This window comes from Balaenoptera physalus (assembly GCF_965194825.1).
Source record: "Balaenoptera physalus genome assembly, chromosome: 6".
In the NCBI taxonomy this organism is placed as follows: domain Eukaryota; kingdom Metazoa; phylum Chordata; class Mammalia; order Artiodactyla; family Balaenopteridae; genus Balaenoptera; species Balaenoptera physalus.
In genome coordinates, this window is record NC_138885.1 from 53,636,716 (window position 1) to 53,654,663 (window position 17,948).

At 41.3% G+C, this 17,948-nt stretch overlaps 1 protein-coding gene across 3 annotated transcripts in view; it reads left to right on the forward strand.

The window, feature by feature from the left end:
- The window catches only part of TANC1 (tetratricopeptide repeat, ankyrin repeat and coiled-coil containing 1), a 237,416-nt gene that overhangs the window by 62,471 nt on the left and 156,997 nt on the right, over positions 1–17,948 (forward strand). For all 3 annotated transcript variants that reach the window (XM_082464864.1, XM_082464866.1, XM_082464865.1), the window contains one exon: positions 12,149–12,228. In XM_082464864.1, coding sequence (XP_082320990.1) covers positions 12,168–12,228 — 61 coding nt within the window. In that variant the 5' untranslated portion in view covers positions 12,149–12,167. The remainder of the gene's footprint in view (positions 1–12,148; positions 12,229–17,948) is intronic.

Genomic DNA, 17,948 nt, shown 5'->3' on the forward strand with positions numbered 1-17,948 from the left:
CATGGCACTTAAAAGGTCACATGCTCCTGCCTTGGATGGCACCCTTGTATTATCTTTCCTCTCTTCCTTTGAGACTGGATTTGTTAACATTTAAAAAAAAAACAAAACAAAACTCTACATGTTTGGCTTTTATTTCCTAGCATGAGTTGTCTTTGACTTTTATCATCTAGAGCTCTGGTATTCTCCCCATTTTGGGGCTGTTGGAATGGATTAAAAAATAAAGCCACCACCCGTTCCCATGTGATCTTTCTCATGGGCCCCCGTGGCAGTCGCACTTGGAGATTGCTTACTGCAGCCAAATGTTTATGGCCCAGAATGGTTTCCCTTACAAATTTCAGATAAGAACACAGTGATCCACGTGTTGAGATATTTGCTTTAGCTGTGGGAAGAGATGATCCTGTGTGGCTCGTATGAATTTGACTCAGCTCTCCACTGCATTATCACTGCAGGCATTCCCTAATTTATTTTAGAACTTGATGTCCAAGGTTAAGACCATATTACATTTATTGGACTGTGTAAAACAGCCCAGAGAAGGAAAGCTTGGGCACCAGGCCATTCCCTGCCCCAGCCCATCACCTTTTAATAAGCTTCATACAATTCATTCTAGTGAGAAATGGGCAGCTTTTTTGTTGTTGTTTTTTCTTGAGCTCCTCTTGAATAACGTAGTTCCGAATTTCCGGGTAAGTGTTAGGAATAGGGGAAGCATTGCCCATGTGGCACGGAGGTCTCTGCCCCCAGATAATCTTCCTCGTTGGCAGTACGGCCCACCTCCGTGTTCTCCCCCTGTGAGCTCATGAGTTGAACAGTGCTCTTTTTGTTGCATGTATTTTGTTGGTGTGATGCCTCCAGATCATACACGTTGACAACACTGTAGTTTGAAGTAACTCTGATAAGGTTCTGATGAACTCAGAACTTGAGGGAGTGGACAGGAGGTGTCTTTCAATAGAGGTAGATTCTCTTTTTCAAGATAGATTGAGGCATGGGATGCCTCTCTGGGGGTGGCGGGGGATTGTGTTTGTGTGTGTGTGTGTGTGTGTGTGCACGCGTGTATGTGTGGCCAAAGATGAATTTTTTCCCCCCTATTTGACAGTTTTGTCTGTTTTACCACCTCACCAGGCCCCTGGGAGCTCATCTCTCATTTTCATCCAAAAAAGTAGGCATAGGATAGGGACTTCATGGTCAGGCTCTGGAGCGAAACTGCTTGGGTGGGCCCCCATGAGCTACGTGACCCTGGGCAAGTCCCAGCCTCTCTGTGCCTTCACAGAATGGAGATATTAGTAGTACCTTCCCTAGAGGGCGGTTGTGAGGATTAAATGACTATATGTGTGTGTGTGTGTGTGTGTATGTATATATATATATATATACATACATACATACATGTGTGTGTATATATATAAAAGTGAAGTGCTTAGAGCAGGGCCTGGAATATAATCAGTGTTAAATACATGTTGCTGGCTGCACATCAGAATCACCTGGGGGAGTTTAAAAATAAAAAACTACGTGGGTATTGAAAACTCCCAACTTAATGAAATCAGGGCCTGGGGAGGTTAAAACCTTGTTCAGAGCATCATAGCAAGTCACTGACAGAAGTGGAGGAGGGATTTTGACGTCTCATATTCTGGGGCTTTAAGAGAAAGATCCATCTGTCAGCTCCGTAAGCAAGAAATCTTTGTGTAATGAATAGCTGCCTTTCACGGGGCATCTTTGAAGTTGTCTGACCTTTTTCACTTTGAGGCCAGATGCAGTGCAATTTAAAAAATTTAATTTCTTTAGATTTATAATACCGGGCTTCATTCAGCTGGCACTGATTGATTGAGTACCTTTACACTTTTTGAAAAATGGACTTTCTGACATGTCTTCAAGGTCTCTTCTCCTTTCATACTAAAGGCTTATCATCAACCCATGCCATAGACTCCTCAGGAGTTCCTTTTTCATCTGTGGTGATGGTTTATCAGCTACTGTGATTACAGTGGCCCTATGAACAAGAAATAAATCTTCCCCCTTACAGTGATAGCACCTACAGGTGGAAGAGACTTGATATTTTCCTGTCAAACGGGAAAGGGAGCAGTGTTCCTGTTAGACAGATGAGCCCGGGAAAGGTGAAATAACTTGCCCAAGGTCATTTTGTTAATGTAATGCCTCCTACCTTTACTCAGGGACCTGTAATTGTCACACATCAAGAAGGTGGTCAGGTTCAGAGCTCTGTTGTGTGATACAAGTGGAAAACTTAACGGGAAGGAGAAGGGAAAAGAAAGGAGGATGTAATCAGAGGGTGATTGTTAGGGAGCTAACCGCCATACGAGGGTTGGGACTGGGGTCTCCAGTTGCCATAAACCTTCCACAGGGGAGCATCCTGTGATCCTGGTCACATCCTGCACGGAGCTGTGTGAGAAAGGATGGGACCACATGCAAAGTCTGTGGTTCATATTCAAACCCTAGGTGGTTCTCTACGGGCTTTTGGCCTCATGGCCGCTGTGGCTCAGCGTTGGCTTTCTCCCAGCTCTCCTCAGCTGGATCCATAACAACGGTACTTTCACCCTCATACAAAAGCCACTTTGTCCTTTAGACTTGTATTCTGTGCTCTCCTGGTCACCTCCCTGTCCCACCTTCCCTCAGTTCATTGAGGACTTTGGAGGCAGCAAGTGAGAGCCTGAGCTTTCAAGTCAGACCTGGGTTCAAGTCCCAGCTTGACCTTTACAAATTGTGTAACCTTGGGAAAGTTGTTAATCCCTCTAAGCCTTTGCTTCCTTATTAATAAAAAGGAATCAGTAAAACTGGTTGATAGATTATTTTTTTTTTAAGGATAAAATGAGATTACATATGAATGTAAAGCTCTTCCACTTACCTGATACACAGTAAACACTTAGTAAATAATAGCTGTTAGGGTGGTGGTTGATAATCCCTAATCCTGCCTCTGTTACCGCAGGAAGCATCTGAATGGCCCTTCCCCAGACCGAGAATCAAGTGTCTTGACTTGTTTGCTTCCAACCTTCACTTGAGGACATTCCACTTCAGCAAACCATGCTGTTGACCATCATGTGGGCTTTAACATTGTCTGGAATTGTTCCACATCCAAAGATTTAAAATTAAGAAGCCCAGACAGCCTTTTTCAGCTTCCTCATTCACTTAGTGTGACTGTATTTGCTCTTTGATCTCTTGGAGACACCATCCCTGCTCGCTCTGGCGGTCCTTCCTCTCAGGCCTCCACTTGCCTCCTGTCCAGCCTTGTTTCCATGGCACGTCGCTCTGAGTACTCTTGTACAAGCACCCTTACCAATCTTGTTGCGCCTGTGCTGCAAACACCCGATTACTGATCAAGCCTCTTGTCCTCCGGATGGTTCTTTCTTGGGGCTGAGCATCAGAGGATGGGGTTGCCCACTTTCATCATTTGGTGCTGTGTCTTGCTCTGCAGCCTTGGTTGGGCAATCAAAACTGTCCAGCTGTCCTTCTCATCTTGTGCTTGCCTTTCTCTCCTCTTCAAGGGCTATTCTGAACCTTCTCTGCTCCTCTCATACCGTAGTTTTACTTTATAGAGAAAATGGAGGCATGGACTTGTAGCTTCCTGCCCATGTTTGTTGACAGTGTTGTCTTCCTCCTCCATCATATTATACTTTGTGCTCCTCTTTGGTTGGCACAGAGTTGATACTCAGGAATGTGTGTAGAATGAAAAACCTGCAATTGCTAGCCCAATGCTTATTCCTTAACTGGGAAATTGGGTTGTAACCCTGTCTCTGCCACTTGCTGGCTCAGGAGAGTCAGGACAAGTTCCTCCAATGCTCAGGGCCTTGCATTTTATTTTATTTTTATTTTAAATTGATTGATTGATTGATTGATTGCTGCGTTGGGTCTTCGTTGCTGCGCGCAGGCTTTAGTTGCGGCGAGCAGGGGCTACTCTGTTGTGGTGCACGGGCTTCTCATTGCAGTGGCTTCTCTTGTTGTGGAGCATAGGCTCTAGGTGCGTGGGCTTCAGTAGTTGTGGCTCGTGGGCTCTAGAGTGCAGGCTCAGTAGTTGTGGCGCACAGGCTTCGTTGCTCTGCGGCATGTGAGATCTTCCCAGACCAAGGCTCGAACCCGTGTCCCCTGCATCAGCAGGCGGATTCTTAACCACTGCGCCACCAGGGAAGTCCCATGGGCCTTGCATTTTTTTTTTTTCGTGATAATCCATTTATTTATTTATTTAATTTATTTATGGCTGTGTTGGGTCTTCATCTCTGTGCAAGGGCTTTTCTCTAGTTGTGGCAAGTGGGGACCACTCTTCATCGCAGTGCGCCGGCCTCTCACTATCGCGGCCTCTCTTGTTGCGGAGCACAAGTTCCAGATGCTCAGGCTTAGTAATTGTGGCTCACGGGCCTAGTTGCTCCGTGGCATGTGGGATCCTCCCAGACCAGGGCTCGAACCCGTGTCCCCTGCATTGGCAGGCAGACTCTCAACCACTGCGCCACCACGGAAGCCCAGGCCTTGCATTTTAAATGAGGATGTTACATTTACTTAAATTTATTAGGCTGGCAGTGTGTTTTGAGGTACAGTTATTTCCTTTGAGAATTATAGCTGGAAAAATTATGTTCCTCCCCGATGTATCCATTGATATTGAAGTGAGAAAGCATACTGTGCTTGCTGGTGAAGCAGAGCAAGGTCTGGCCATCCAGAGTCCCACAGACTAGTGGAGGAAGCAGGTGGGTGAGCAATTAAAATAAGACCCAGAAGGCTTCTAAGAGGAAGCTTTTGAGGTGGGTTTTGAAGTGCGCTTGTGAAGTGTCTTTGCTTTCTCTAATAGATTAAGTATCTATGACTGTCTAGATGGTGGTGGTGATGGTAATAATGTCACAGTTATTTTGTCCTCTAGTTAATGTCACAGTTATTTTGTCCTCAAGCACCTCTAGGGTGCTTGGCTGGGGAAGGTCCGGGTGAAGACAGCTTCTGGATGAGCAGGGGCTTTCTGCAAGACTGGTGCTCAATCTTGCTCCAGAGCCATCGGCCTGGGAGGCATGATTATTGCCAGGAACGCTGCCCTTGGTTATTTCCCTGTCTGAGCCCTTCCTGGTTTGAGGCAGAATGTATTGCTTTCAGGTTTTGGCTTTTCTCTTATTATACTTATCCCTTCTGTATGCATATTCGAAACGCCAAAATATAACCTGCCTGCAGCTGGTGCTTCTGAAGGCCTGATAACAGAACAGGTCCTGCTCTGGAGATGTGCTATTCATCGTGTATAAGTCAGATAACTTTGGCCATAAACTTGGAAATTAGTACTTGGTATCAGAAGAATTCTTACATTATTATTCCAAATCCCTTGTGGGAGAGAATTGCTATTGATTTTGATTTCCCCTCCATAACAACCCTGCTATTCTTTCATTTAAGGAGATTTATTTAGTGTTTGTTGCAAGTAAGGTACTTTTTTAGGTGCCATTGGGGATTTGTAGAGTTCAACATTTTTTTACTGTGATTTTGATTGATAACCATCTGTAAGTACAAAGTGGGATGTGGAATTAAAGATACCTTTTGACTGTCATGGCCTGGGAAGGCTTTATGGATGAGATAGTGTTCAAAGTTGAATGGAACAAATCCCTTCACAATCTAGAAAAATGTCTCTTGTAGCCAGAAACAGGTAGCTTCTTCATATTTTCTTCCACAAGTGAAATTTCTTTTTTGTCAAGTGTTATCAAAGTGAAAACTTCTTTAAACAAACTTGTATATAGTAATTTTTTAGCAACTTGAAATACTGGCTTAGGAGAGTCAGATTTTTTTTTTTTTTTTTTTTTTTTTTTTAATAATGAAAGCCTCTGGGAACTACAGTTTTGTCTTTTATTTTATTTATTTATTTATTTATTTACTATTTATGGCTGTGTTGGGTCTTCGTTCCTGTGCGAGGGCCCTCTCTAGCCGCGGCAAGCGGGGGCCACTCTTCATCGCGTTGCGCGGGCCTCTCATTATCGTGGCCTCTCTCGTTGCGGAGCACAGGCTCCAGACGCGCAGGCTCAGTAATTGTGGCTCACGCGCCCAGTAGCTCCGCGGCATATGGGATCTTCCCAGACCAGGGCTCAAACCCGTGCCCCTGCATTGGCAGGCAGATTCTCAACCACTGCGCCACCAGGGAAGCCCAGGAGAGTCAGATTTTTAAGGACACTTTTCTCAAAACAACTTGTATATCTTTCTACAGAGTATTTTAAATATGGGTTGAAAATGATTTCAATCTAATAGGGAATTTCCACTTAATTTTGTGCATCAGAACTTAAACATTTGAGTTCAAACTTCATGCCCAGAACTCTTTTACATTCATATTACTCGTGACTGTAAATTTATTTTGCTTTTAATAACTTAGGCAAAAAGACGTCAGGTTTGAGTATAAGACAAACCTAACTCTAAAGAAAAGAACAGCAGAATTAGAGATACAATTTGTAGAATGGCTTTGAATAAAGAGGACCAAATGGTTGGGTCTATGTGTCTTAGGGGATAAATCACAGCCGAATGATGTCCTGTTTCCCAGCTCTGCATGTTAAGCAATACCAAGGGCCGCTTTTTTACTTACCATCACCATTGCTTTCTGGTTTCTTGATCAATAACCCCTTCTCCTCTCCCCCAGCTTTCCTGGACGAGGCATCTGAATCCTAGAGAAGTTTGGTAACTTGTTCCCAGTCACAATGCCAGGACCAGGTCTCCTAATTCCTAGGCTCCTTCTACTACCCAGGGGTGGGGGGTGGGGGTGGGGGGTGCGGTGGGGGGGGATGGGAGAGAGACCTCCTGGAATTTCAAGTATTCATCAAGAGTTGGTTTTTCCCCAGCCTCCTGGGATCTTTAAAAGAATGTCAAGATATGGCTCTTGCTTTCAGGAAGCTTCTAGAAGACAGTTTTCCGTGAATTTCCAGCAGCAGCCATTGCCCTCTCTAGCAGGGCTTTGTTTCCTTTTGTGGTCTCTGTCCTGCTTTGTTTTCTCTTACTTCCTCTCTACTGTATTATTTATTCTGTAGGCTGCTTTAGACAGCACCTCCCCACCCATCACCGCCACCCATTTCCTTTCTTTTGATAAACACTAAAGGTTGCCAATGCAAAGGAAAGTTCTAAAGGCAGTACTACAGAAGACATGGCTATCGTGTAGGTGAGTCTTAATCTTATTAGGTGGAGGCGTTTTTGAGCCCCTAAAATTGAAGATGTTTTTGATGTATCTCTTCTCTTAAATAAAAAAAAAAAAATTTCTTGATGATCATGTGCATCTTACTTTCCAGTGTTTCACTTGTAGATATTGCTACTCTGGCTTTATTTATTTTGGCAAAAGAAAGGAGGCACCTTCTGAGACTGCTTTGCTTTGAGGTCAGATGGATGGTTTGATGCAAGAAGCTCCTTTCAGTGGAGTGAGCACAGAGCGTGTGTTTAGGTGTCCAGGATAACTGGATAATAAGGGTTTATTATTTTGAGATTTTTAAGGCTGACTCGGGTGTGGACATGAAGGGACATTATGAAATGCAGCATTTTCCTCCCAAGTATTTCTTGGATTTAACTGTTTTCTTGCAGTCCTTGCAAATGAGAATATATAGGAATATTCTTTGTAATTTATAAACTGCTATAAATGTTGGTTAATTGCTTGATTTGGAGGAAATGGCTCATCTGTGTTCATTGCAGCCTAGTTAAATCTGTCAACAAATATTGAGAACAGAGTGTGTGGGAAGGCTGTGTTCCGGCTTCTGTTTGTATCTATTAAAGAATAAACATAGTCCCTGCCCTCAGCTCACGGAGTCGATTTGAAATTTCATAAATAGGTGGTATGGCACTCCAGAAGAGGAAAGGTTTAAGGCTGGTGTTATTCTATGATTTCAGACAAGGTGGTCATGGTTATGATACTGCCATTGGGATTGCAAACTGAAATAGATTTTTCTCTTATTTTTAAATCATCTCACTGTTTAATCTAGGATAACTTTTGTTATATTTTATATACCCTTGTAATCACTGCAGAATGCTTATTTAACATATAACGTAGAGACATTGTGCCTATCTCCAAAGAGTTTATGTGTTAAAGGAGAAATCTAAGAAGTAAAAGTAAGCTCAATAGTTGGTTTAACTTCTGTGGGTTTTGAAAAGAAAATCTATGGCATTTGGGAAACTTAGATGTCGAATGATAGTAGAAAAATAAGGAAATTTAGGTGACTTCAGATCATTGACCTAAAGGTAATGTCATATACTCATATTTTATTTTCTTTTAAATGAACATTATAGGAAATTTTCTCCCATTAGATCATTTCAGTTGTTGTAATCTAGAGGCTGGTCTTTTCTGTCTTCCTCAAAAATATATAAAGAAATGAGAGCTGAAGTTCTCTACTTTTTCAAAGATTTATTTTTATTTATTTTTTATTTTTAAATAGGACTTATTCATTCTTTTTTTAAAAAAATTAATTAATTTAGTTTTGGCTCCATTGGGTCTTCCTTGCTGCATGCGGTCTTTCTCTAGTAGCGGTGAGCAGGGGCTACTCTTTGTTGCGTTGCGCAGGCTTCTCATTGTGGTGGCTTCTCTTATTGCGGAGCACGGGCTCTAGGTGTGGGCTTCAGTAGTTTCAGCATGCGGGCTCAGTAGTTGTGGCTCGCGGGCTCTAGAGCGCAGGCTCAGTAGTTGTGGCGCACGGGCTTAGTTGCTCCATGGCAAGTGGGATCTTCCTAGACCAAGGCTTGAACCCGGGTCCCCTGTATTGGTAGGCAGATTCCTAACCACTGTGCCACCAGGGAAGTGCCATCAAAGATTTATTTTGAAATACTTAAATCCAGCCATATATTTATACTACTTCTGTGATAGAAGCTAAAGTTTTATGGGGCAGAAATTGAGGGATTCTATTTGGCCAGTATTTATTTGAGTTACACCTGTGCCTTTTGATCTATAGTATTTAAAGTGAAAAAGGACAGCATTTCTTGTTTTATCCTATTATGCTTGTCCATAAGAACTTCCTTACATGTATGGTCCTCTAGTAGGAACTTGATAGCTTCTGGCAGTTTCTTTTTTTGTGTCTGGAAGGCTGGTTTGCATCATTTCTATGTGGTTCACTTCTGTAGCAGGGCAGTGTTCACCCTTTTTAGGGGAAAATTGTCAGTAGTTGAAGCTGCTACAGGAAGGGAAGTGATGCAGAAGGTGTCATTCAGGGAGAGCCCGCTGGCTGCCCTCGTAAGACTGCTTCACGGTGGCATTTGCATTCAAGAATTTACCACTGTCTTCCTTTTGGTACTCAAACTGGAATCAGAAACTTAATATTCTTTATGTCTTAAATAGATGATACTTGGCAAAGTGCCTCCCTTGGACAAAGCTCATGAGAGCTTTTGTTTAAAGCCAGAACACTGGTTTATTAATTTATTCCCAGAATCATGTCTGTCAACAAGCTAGATAATTGTGTTGGGTGGACTAGACCAGCACACTCTCCCCCACTGTTGTTAGGTGAAAAAGCCAAATTAAGAGGCACTGCTCCTTGAGAACAGGATGAGAAGAAGGGGAAGTAGTTATGATGCCAGCGTTTTAATAGCACTGGGTCCCATAGCCTGATGGGCCTATTTTCAGAACTGGATGTGGGAGTATGTATTTATAAGTTCACAGGTACTGTCAGGTGTGCAGATAATCTTCTCTGGACTATACTGCCAGTGTTGGCCCCTCCAGCCTACTACTATAGTTGCTTTTTCTGACCACCTCGCTTCAGATGGGCATAGTCTTTAAAGGGTCTATTGATGAATGTCAAGTTCCAGTTACATCTTTCAGGCTATGACTGATTGGGACTTTGCACAGCTCTACTCTGATCTGTATTAATTTCACAATTTAACCCACGGGGAGCAGTCTTCTTTTTTTCCTTTCCAGCTTGTGTGTGTATGGGGGTTTCTTAATTTTTGCACCCAGATATAATCAGTTAAAGTTTCTCCATGTGCAGTTTGAATATCTTTTAGAGAATAAATTTAAGCTCTTTCCCTTGAGTTACTACTATTTAGGGAGGAAAACAAGAACTGGGAGAAGAACTTAGAGCGAATATCTGATAGCCTCTTCACTTGAGACCACTGATGGGGAAGATTTCACTATCCTGAAAACAGCTGAGCTCCCAAAAATAGGCATCTAAGGTGTCTGGGATGAGATGCCCAAGTCCGTGTCTGCCACTCCTTGCCCTGTGGGCTGTGTCTTCCAAGTGGCATTGTAGATCTGTGGTGGGTTGGTGGTGACAAGGGTGATAAATCAGGGGCAGCTTCACCGCCGTGGTGGGGCCTGAGCTGGTCAGTGATCCAGGGAAACACGGGGGGAAAGTTCCCTAAGGACCTTGGCCAAGCTTTGCTGGCCTGGCTCCATTGATATTTTTCTCTTATTTCTTTAGTATGTAGTCTTTGCTAAATGACAAACCCTGAAGGGTTGATTGATTTTTTTTTTAATATGGAGAAGAAAATATCTGTGCTTACCAGGCATCTATTTATTTTTTAACTTTTCCTACCATTTTTTATGCCACAACATTTTGCATTGTTTCCTTCAAGCATGACTGTCAGGAGAAATTTGTGTTTCCACAGCTCCCCTATGGAAGCACACTGTGGCCCACTTCCAGATTCAGTGTTTGCCCTTTAGTGAAACCCAAGTCTTTTCACAGGGGTCCATTCAAGTAGCATTTTTAAAAAGAATTAGGCTCTAAGCCATGCTCCTTTTGTGTGTGAAGACTTGTTTGTAAGGCGAGTTAACCCTAATAAGCTTCACTATGGCTTTCTCCAAATTCTGCTTAAGATATTTACTTCCTAGTATCTTTCAGGTTGGTTGGTTTGTTATTAATTTTTTTGATTGTTTGATTGCTGTTTCCCAAAGCTTTCATTGCTCTAAGCAGAGGGGCCAGCACTGGGGAAGAAGGAGGACCCTTGCTGGGAGTCCGCAGATTTGGATTCTGGCCCTGCTGTTAATTAGCTGCGTGACCCTGGGGCAAGTCAGCCTCCCAGGGTCTCTGTTTCTCCATCAGGAAAACAAAGGGCTTGGAAAAATAAATACAGGCCTGGACCCAATGATAAGAAGGGTCACCCTGTGTGCTTATGTTGTGCATGGCAGCACTTTGGGACCCTTCCTCCCTCTCAGTGGGCTCCACAAAACCTCGGCTCAACTCTGGGGTCGAGCACTTGTGCGGGGCGTTATACGGAGACCACTGGAAGCGTTGATGCTAACAAGGCAGGTTTTCTACAGAGGAGTCATCCCCTCTTTGTTTTTTTTCAGCAGTAAGCTACTCGCCGCCTTCTACCTGCTTCTCCTTAGTGCGTTAACAAGGGTGTGACGGTAACACAACCCGCTCAGATTTGTTACTGTTTTGGCCGTTGTCTAGCCATCTCATCTGAGTTAGTGGAGGGAAGAGAGAGCTGGAGGAGACTGACTAACTGATGAAATAATGGTCCTTTTGTCTGTCTCTTTGCTGGAGGGGTGGTTTTATGTTTCATCTTAGGCCTGGGCCATTGTGTTGTTTTTACGTGCTCAGTACAGCCCTGCTTAAAAATACAGCTCATTATTTAAAGGATTCAGCCGCAGGCCTGTTCTTCTTACCTCCCCCCACCCCCGCCCAAAAGTCATAACAATATGTGGTAAAAACCCATTGCAGTGTGTGCTGTTTGATCAGACACCCCGACATCAGTGTTGAAATGTGTTCCCACTGTATTTATTTTGCAAATGTTTTTAAGGTATGTTTCATTCTGATTAACCTTCCAAAATGTTTTCCTTATGGTTATATAATCAGTAGCATCTGTAAAACATGCCTTTAACCATGTAGCTTTCCTTCTTAACCACTATCTTTTTGATTGTCTTAATGTTTTCTTTTGATGAATGGGGGTTGGGAGACCCACATTCCTATGCCAGATATCTTACAGTAACATGTCCAGATTTAGCCTCATAACCTTAATTAGATGTGGAATGCTGAGAATGCGCTGTTGTTGTTTTTTTTTAACTTTTATAACAAGATGGTGAACTTCTGATCACTTCATTAAACATTATAAAACTCTCCTTGTGTCTTTAGCATTTAGTTCCCCGTGTTAGTTTATTCATAGAAAATTGATGTAAAACTCAAGTTACCTTTATATTATCCTAAGTGATCTGTTTGTTTGAAGACAAGTTACCATTTGTGTCAATATGCAAGTTATGTTCCAATTTATAATACTTAATTCCTCTTCCCTCTCCTCCTTTTCTCTTTAGAAGCGAAAGAGTGTTGAAAATGTTAAAGGCTGTGCTGAAGAAGAGCCGAGAGGGAGGAAAGGGAAGCAAGAAGGAAGCAGGTATGTGTCCAGGATTGAGTTGAGCTGAGCAAACATGGTGGGTGTGAGCCAGCAAGGCCCCACTTAATCCAGGCGGGGCAGATGTTATTGCCTTGGGAATGGGTCAGAGAAGTGATATGGGTTAGAAGAAACAGCAACCTGGAGGCCATGAGAAACTAAATATATTCGTGAGCTTTCTCCTGGGAAGTGACTTTGAAGATTGAGTTTGGGTTCTGAACCAAATCCTTTCCCAGAAGACTTGTAAGGGTCATAATTTTAACAGGTCATTCAGATCCAGAGGCAGAGTTATAGGCATTGAGGGAGAGCAGGTGTGTCCAGGAATTTGATTTCTAGAAAGCGCTTTCTCTTTTCCCACGCGTGCTTGCATTTTATATGTTTGACCAACTGCTGGCTGACTGGTCCTCATCTTTTGAGTATCAAATTTTCCCCCTAACAGGTGTAGCCACACTCAGTGCCAGGCTGCTAGTTTTCATTATGATGAGAGCTACTTAATTTGGCTTGGATTTCATTCCTGTTTGTAGAGTTCTGGTGCATATGTGGTCATTGTGACTCTACACTGCATTCCGTGTGATAAGCTACTCTAAGGTTATTTTGGTGACCATTCACCAGAAAAACTACATGTTATCTACCTGTATTGCACAATAAAACTCTGTTAGCATGGATCGATTTCCCTGAAATGTGCCATTTCACTCTGTAAACTCATGTTAATCCAGAGTCCAGAGAATGGCTGGTTTCTGAGTTATTGTATATTGAATAACACTTCAGTTTTAATTTCTATTAAGGTATAAATAAGTAGGCTGAATTATGGTTAACTCTTTAATTCAAAAGATCTTGTAATGCCTTGTGGTAATATTGTTATATATGTTGTTTCTGTAAAAGAATAAGTGGACTTGTAAACTTTTTGATTATGTGGAACCTTGACAAATTTTCTATTATTAATTTCCCTTTAACCAAACCTGCAAAAGGCAAACTTAACCTTAAAAGTAGAGACTTTGTTGTAAAGTTGCTGATAAGATTCCATTAAAAGCCTTTCATTAATGCCTGGCTAAGCAGATGCAAAGAAAAGAAGAAACCAGTTTTTGATGATAGAAACAGGAGACCATAGTTAGCTCTTAACCTTAGAAAATCAACTCCTAGCTTTGAATAATTAATTAGAATTGTTACTACGGAGAATTTTCAGTTCATATAATTTCTATCCAGGGGGCCCTTCACCCTGTGCTGGGTTAAGGCCAAAACATCCTTCCCTTTAGTTCTCGAAAAGCTGTCTTAAAAACAAAAAATTTTTCCCCAGTTTTGGCTCAACTGACACTCATCCTAGGAACTATGTTATTTGCTTCTTTACATGCCTTTGTAATTTCCAGGATAAAGTTAGATCCTAAAGCTGTCTGTTGGACTGGAGCTGCCAACCAGTGGGTTATTTTTCTCAGGGCCAGGGTCTCCAAGCCAAAACTCTCTGCTTAGTAATGGAGTCTTTCACAACAGGCTTACCATCCTCTTTGATCCGTGCCAGACTCATGTGAAATTACAGTATGTTAATGATTTTCGGCACCCTGCCTTTCAGATGGGCCAGACAGTGAACATTGTTTGCGTTTGAAACTTTTCCAGTTGTAGAGCATATTATTTGGGGTTTATTTCCCCCTTTGGTCTTTAAGAGCAACTATTGTGTTTTCTGAATCATTTCTTCATAATAATTCCCACCCTTTGGCTTTTCACTAATGCAAACCAACTTGAAAGAGCAATGGGAACATTTCTCATAAAACATCTGTATGGTGTATGCCTTTTTTCTCTTAACTAGAACCTGGTTGTATTCCGCTGGGGAACAAAGCAGATGGAATTTTAAATCTTGACGAAGTTATGTCACAAGATGATTGGGGAAAATACTTGGAATTTGACCATTCATGTGTTGAGCTCTGTGCCAGCTCTCATTATATAAGTAAATCACAGCTAAGTTTCTCTGTAAATTAAAGCTGGCTAATCTACTGAGACCGCTGTGAAACTTGGGGTAATAATATCTGCTGCAATATGGAAAAATTTTGCTCTACTGTTTCCAATTAAACCAATCTTTGTTGTCAAGACAAAGGAAAATTCATTTTTATGTACTTGAACTCACAGTCACAGAAATTTAGAAAATATTTGTCTAAAATTTTGAGTTCAGCTTTTCATACCCTTTGTAGATTGTTTTTACAATCTTTTTTAAACTATTCCCTTCTTAGAGATTCTTTTTTTTTTTTTTTTAATCAGTCATCAATTTTATACACATCAGTGTATACATGTCAATCCCAATCTCCCAATTCAGCACAGCACCACCCCCACCTCACCATGGTTTTCCCCCCTTGGTGTCCATACGTTTGTTCTCTACATCTGTGTCTCAACTTTTGCCCTGCAAACCGGTTCATCTTTACCATTTTTCTAGGTTCCACATACATGTGTTAATATACGATATTTGTTTTTCTCTTTCTGACTTACTTCACTCTGTATGACAGTCTCTAGATCCATCCACGTCTCAACAAATGACCCAATTTCGTTCCTTTTTATGGCTGAGTAATATTCCATTGTATATATGTACCACATCTTCTTTATCCATTTGTCTGTCGATGGGCATTTAGGTTGCTTCCATGACCTGGCTATTGTAAATAGTGCTGCAATGAACATTGGGGTGCATGTGTGTGTTTGAATTACGGGTTTCTCTGGGTATATGCCCAGTAGTGGGATTGCTGGATCATATGGTAATTCTATTTTTAGTTTTTTCGTTATTGGTTTTTTTTAAAATAATTAATTAATTAATTAATTTATTTATTTATTTATGGCTGTGTTGGGTCTTCGTTTCTGTGCGAGGGCCTTCTCCAGTTGTGGCAAGCGGGGGCCCCTCTTCATCGCGGTGCGCGGGCCTCTCACCACCGTGGCCTCTCCAATCACGGAGCACAGGCTCCAGACACACAGGCTCAGCATTTGTAGCTCACGGGCCTAGTTGCTCCATGGCATGTGGGATCTTCCCAGACCAGGGCTCGAACCCGTGTCCCCTGCATTAGCAGGCAGATTCTCAACCACTGCGCCACCAGGGAAGCCCTATTTTTAGTTTTTTAAGGAACCTCCATATTGTTCTCCATAGTGGCTGTATCAGTTTACATTCCCAACAACAGTGCAGGAGGGTTCCCTTTTCTCCACACCCTCTCCAGCATTTGTTGTTTGTAGATTTTCTGATGATGCCCATTCTAACTGGTGTGAGGTGATACCTCATTGTAATTTTGATTTGCATTTCTCTAATAATTAGTGATGTTGAGCAGCTTTTCATGTGCTTCTTGGCCATCTATATGTCTTCTTTGGAGAAATGTCTATTTAGGTCTTCTGCCCATTTTTGGATTGGGTTGTTTGTTTCTTTAATGTTGAGCTGCATGAGCTGTTTATATATTTTGGAGATTAATCCTTTGTCCGTTGATTCGTTTGCAAATATTCTCTCCCATTCTGAGGGTTGTCTTTTCGTCTTGTTTATGGTTTCCTTTGCTTTGCAAAAGCTTTGAAGTTTCATTAGGTCCCATTTGTTTATTTTTGTTCTTATTTCCATTACTCTAGGAGGTCAATCAAAAAAGATCTTGCTGTGATTTATGTCAAAGAGTGTTCTTCCTATGTTTTCCTCTAAGAGTTTTATAGTGTCCAGTCTAACATTTAGGTCTCGAATCCATTTTGAGTTTATTTTTGTGTATGGTGTTAGGGAGTGTTCTAATTTTATTCTTTTACATGTAGCTGTCCAGTTTTCCCAGCACCACTTATTGAAGAGACTGTCTTTTCTCCATTCTATATCTTTGCCTCCTTTGTCATAGATTAGTTGACCATAGGTGCGTGGGTTTATCTCTGGGCTTTCTATCCTGTTCCATTGATCTATCTATGTTTCTGTTTTTGTGCCAGTACCATATTGTCTTGATTACTGTAGCTTTGTAGTATAGTCTGAAGTCAGGGAGTCTGATTCCTCCAGCTCCGTTTTTTTCCCTCAAGACTGCTTTGGCTATTTGGGGTCTTTTGTGTCTCCATGCAAATTTTAAGATGATTTGTTCTAGTTCTGTAAAAAATGCCATTGGTAATTTGATAGGGATTATATTGAATCTGTAGATTGCTTTGGGTAGTATAGTCATTTTCACAATATTGATTCTTCCAATCCAAGAACATGGTATATCTCTCCATCTGTTGGTATCATCTTTAATTTCTTTCATCAGTGTCTTATAGTTTTCTGTATACAGGTTTTTTGTCTCCCTAGGTAGGTTTATTCCTAGGTATTTTATTCTTTTTGTTGCAATGATAAATGGGAGAGTTTCCATAATTTCTCTTTCAGATTTTTCATCATTAGTGTCTAGGAATGCAAGAGATTTCTGTGCATTAATTTTGTATCCTGCAACTTTACCATATTCACTGATTAGCTCTAGCAGTTTTCTGGTGGCAGTTTTAGGATTCTTTATGTATAGTATCATGTCATCTGCAAACAGTGACAGTTTTACTTCTTCTTCTCCAATTTGTATTCCTTTTCTTTTTCTTCTCTGATTGCCGTGGCTAGGACTTCCAAAACTATGTTGAATAATAGTGGTGAGAGTGGACATCCTTGTCTCGTTCCTGATCTTAGAGGAAATGCTTTCAGTTTTTCACCATTGACAATGATGTTTGCTGTGGGTTTGTCGTATATGGCCTTTTATTATGTTGAGGTAGGTTCCCTCTATGCCCACTTTCTGGAGAGTTTTTATCATAAATGGGTGTTGAATTTTGTCAAAAGCTTTTTCTGCATCTATTGAGATGATCATATGGTTTTTATTCTTCAATTTGTTAATATGGTGTATCACATTGATTGATTTGCGTATATTGAAGAATCCTTGCATCCCTGGGATAAATCCCACTTGATCGTTGGTGTATGATCCTTTTAATGTGTTGTTGGATTCTGTTTGCTAGTATTTTGTTGGGGATTTTTGCCTCTATATTCATCAGTGATATTGGTCTGTAATTTTCTGTTTTTGTAGTATCTTTGTCTGGTTTTGGTATCAGGGTGATGGTGGTCTCCTAGAATGAGTTTGGGAGTGTTCCTTCCTCTGCAATTTTTTGGAAGAGTTTGAGAAGGATGGGTGTTAGCTCTTCTCTAAATGTTTGATAGAATTCACCTGTGAAGCCATCTGGTCCTGGACTTTTGTTTGTTGGAAGATTTTTGATCACAGTTTCAATTTCATTCCTTGTGATTGGTCTGTTCATATTTTCTATTTCTTCCTGGTTCAGTCTTGGAAGGTTATACCTTTCTAAGAATTTGTCCATTTCTTCCAGGTTGTCCATTTTATTGGCATAGAGTTGCTTATAGTAGTCTCTTAGGATGCCTTGTATTTCTGCGGTGTCTGTTGTAACTTCTCCTTTTTCATTTCTAATTTTATTGATTTGAGTCCTCTCCCTCTTTTTCTTGATGAGTCTGGCTAATGGCTCATCAATTTTGTTTATCTTCTCAAAGAACCAGCTTTTAGTTTTATTGATCTTTGCTATTGTTTTCTTTGTTTCTATTTCATTTATTTCTGCTCTGATCTTTATGATTTCTTTCCTTCTGTTAACTTTGGGTTTTGTTTGTTTTTCTTTCTCTAGTTCCTTTAGGTGTAAGGTTAGATTGTTTACTTGAGATTTTTCTTGTTTCTTTAGGTAGGCTTGTATAGCTATCAACTTCCCTCTTAGAACTGGTTTTGCTGCATCCCATAGGTTTTGGATTG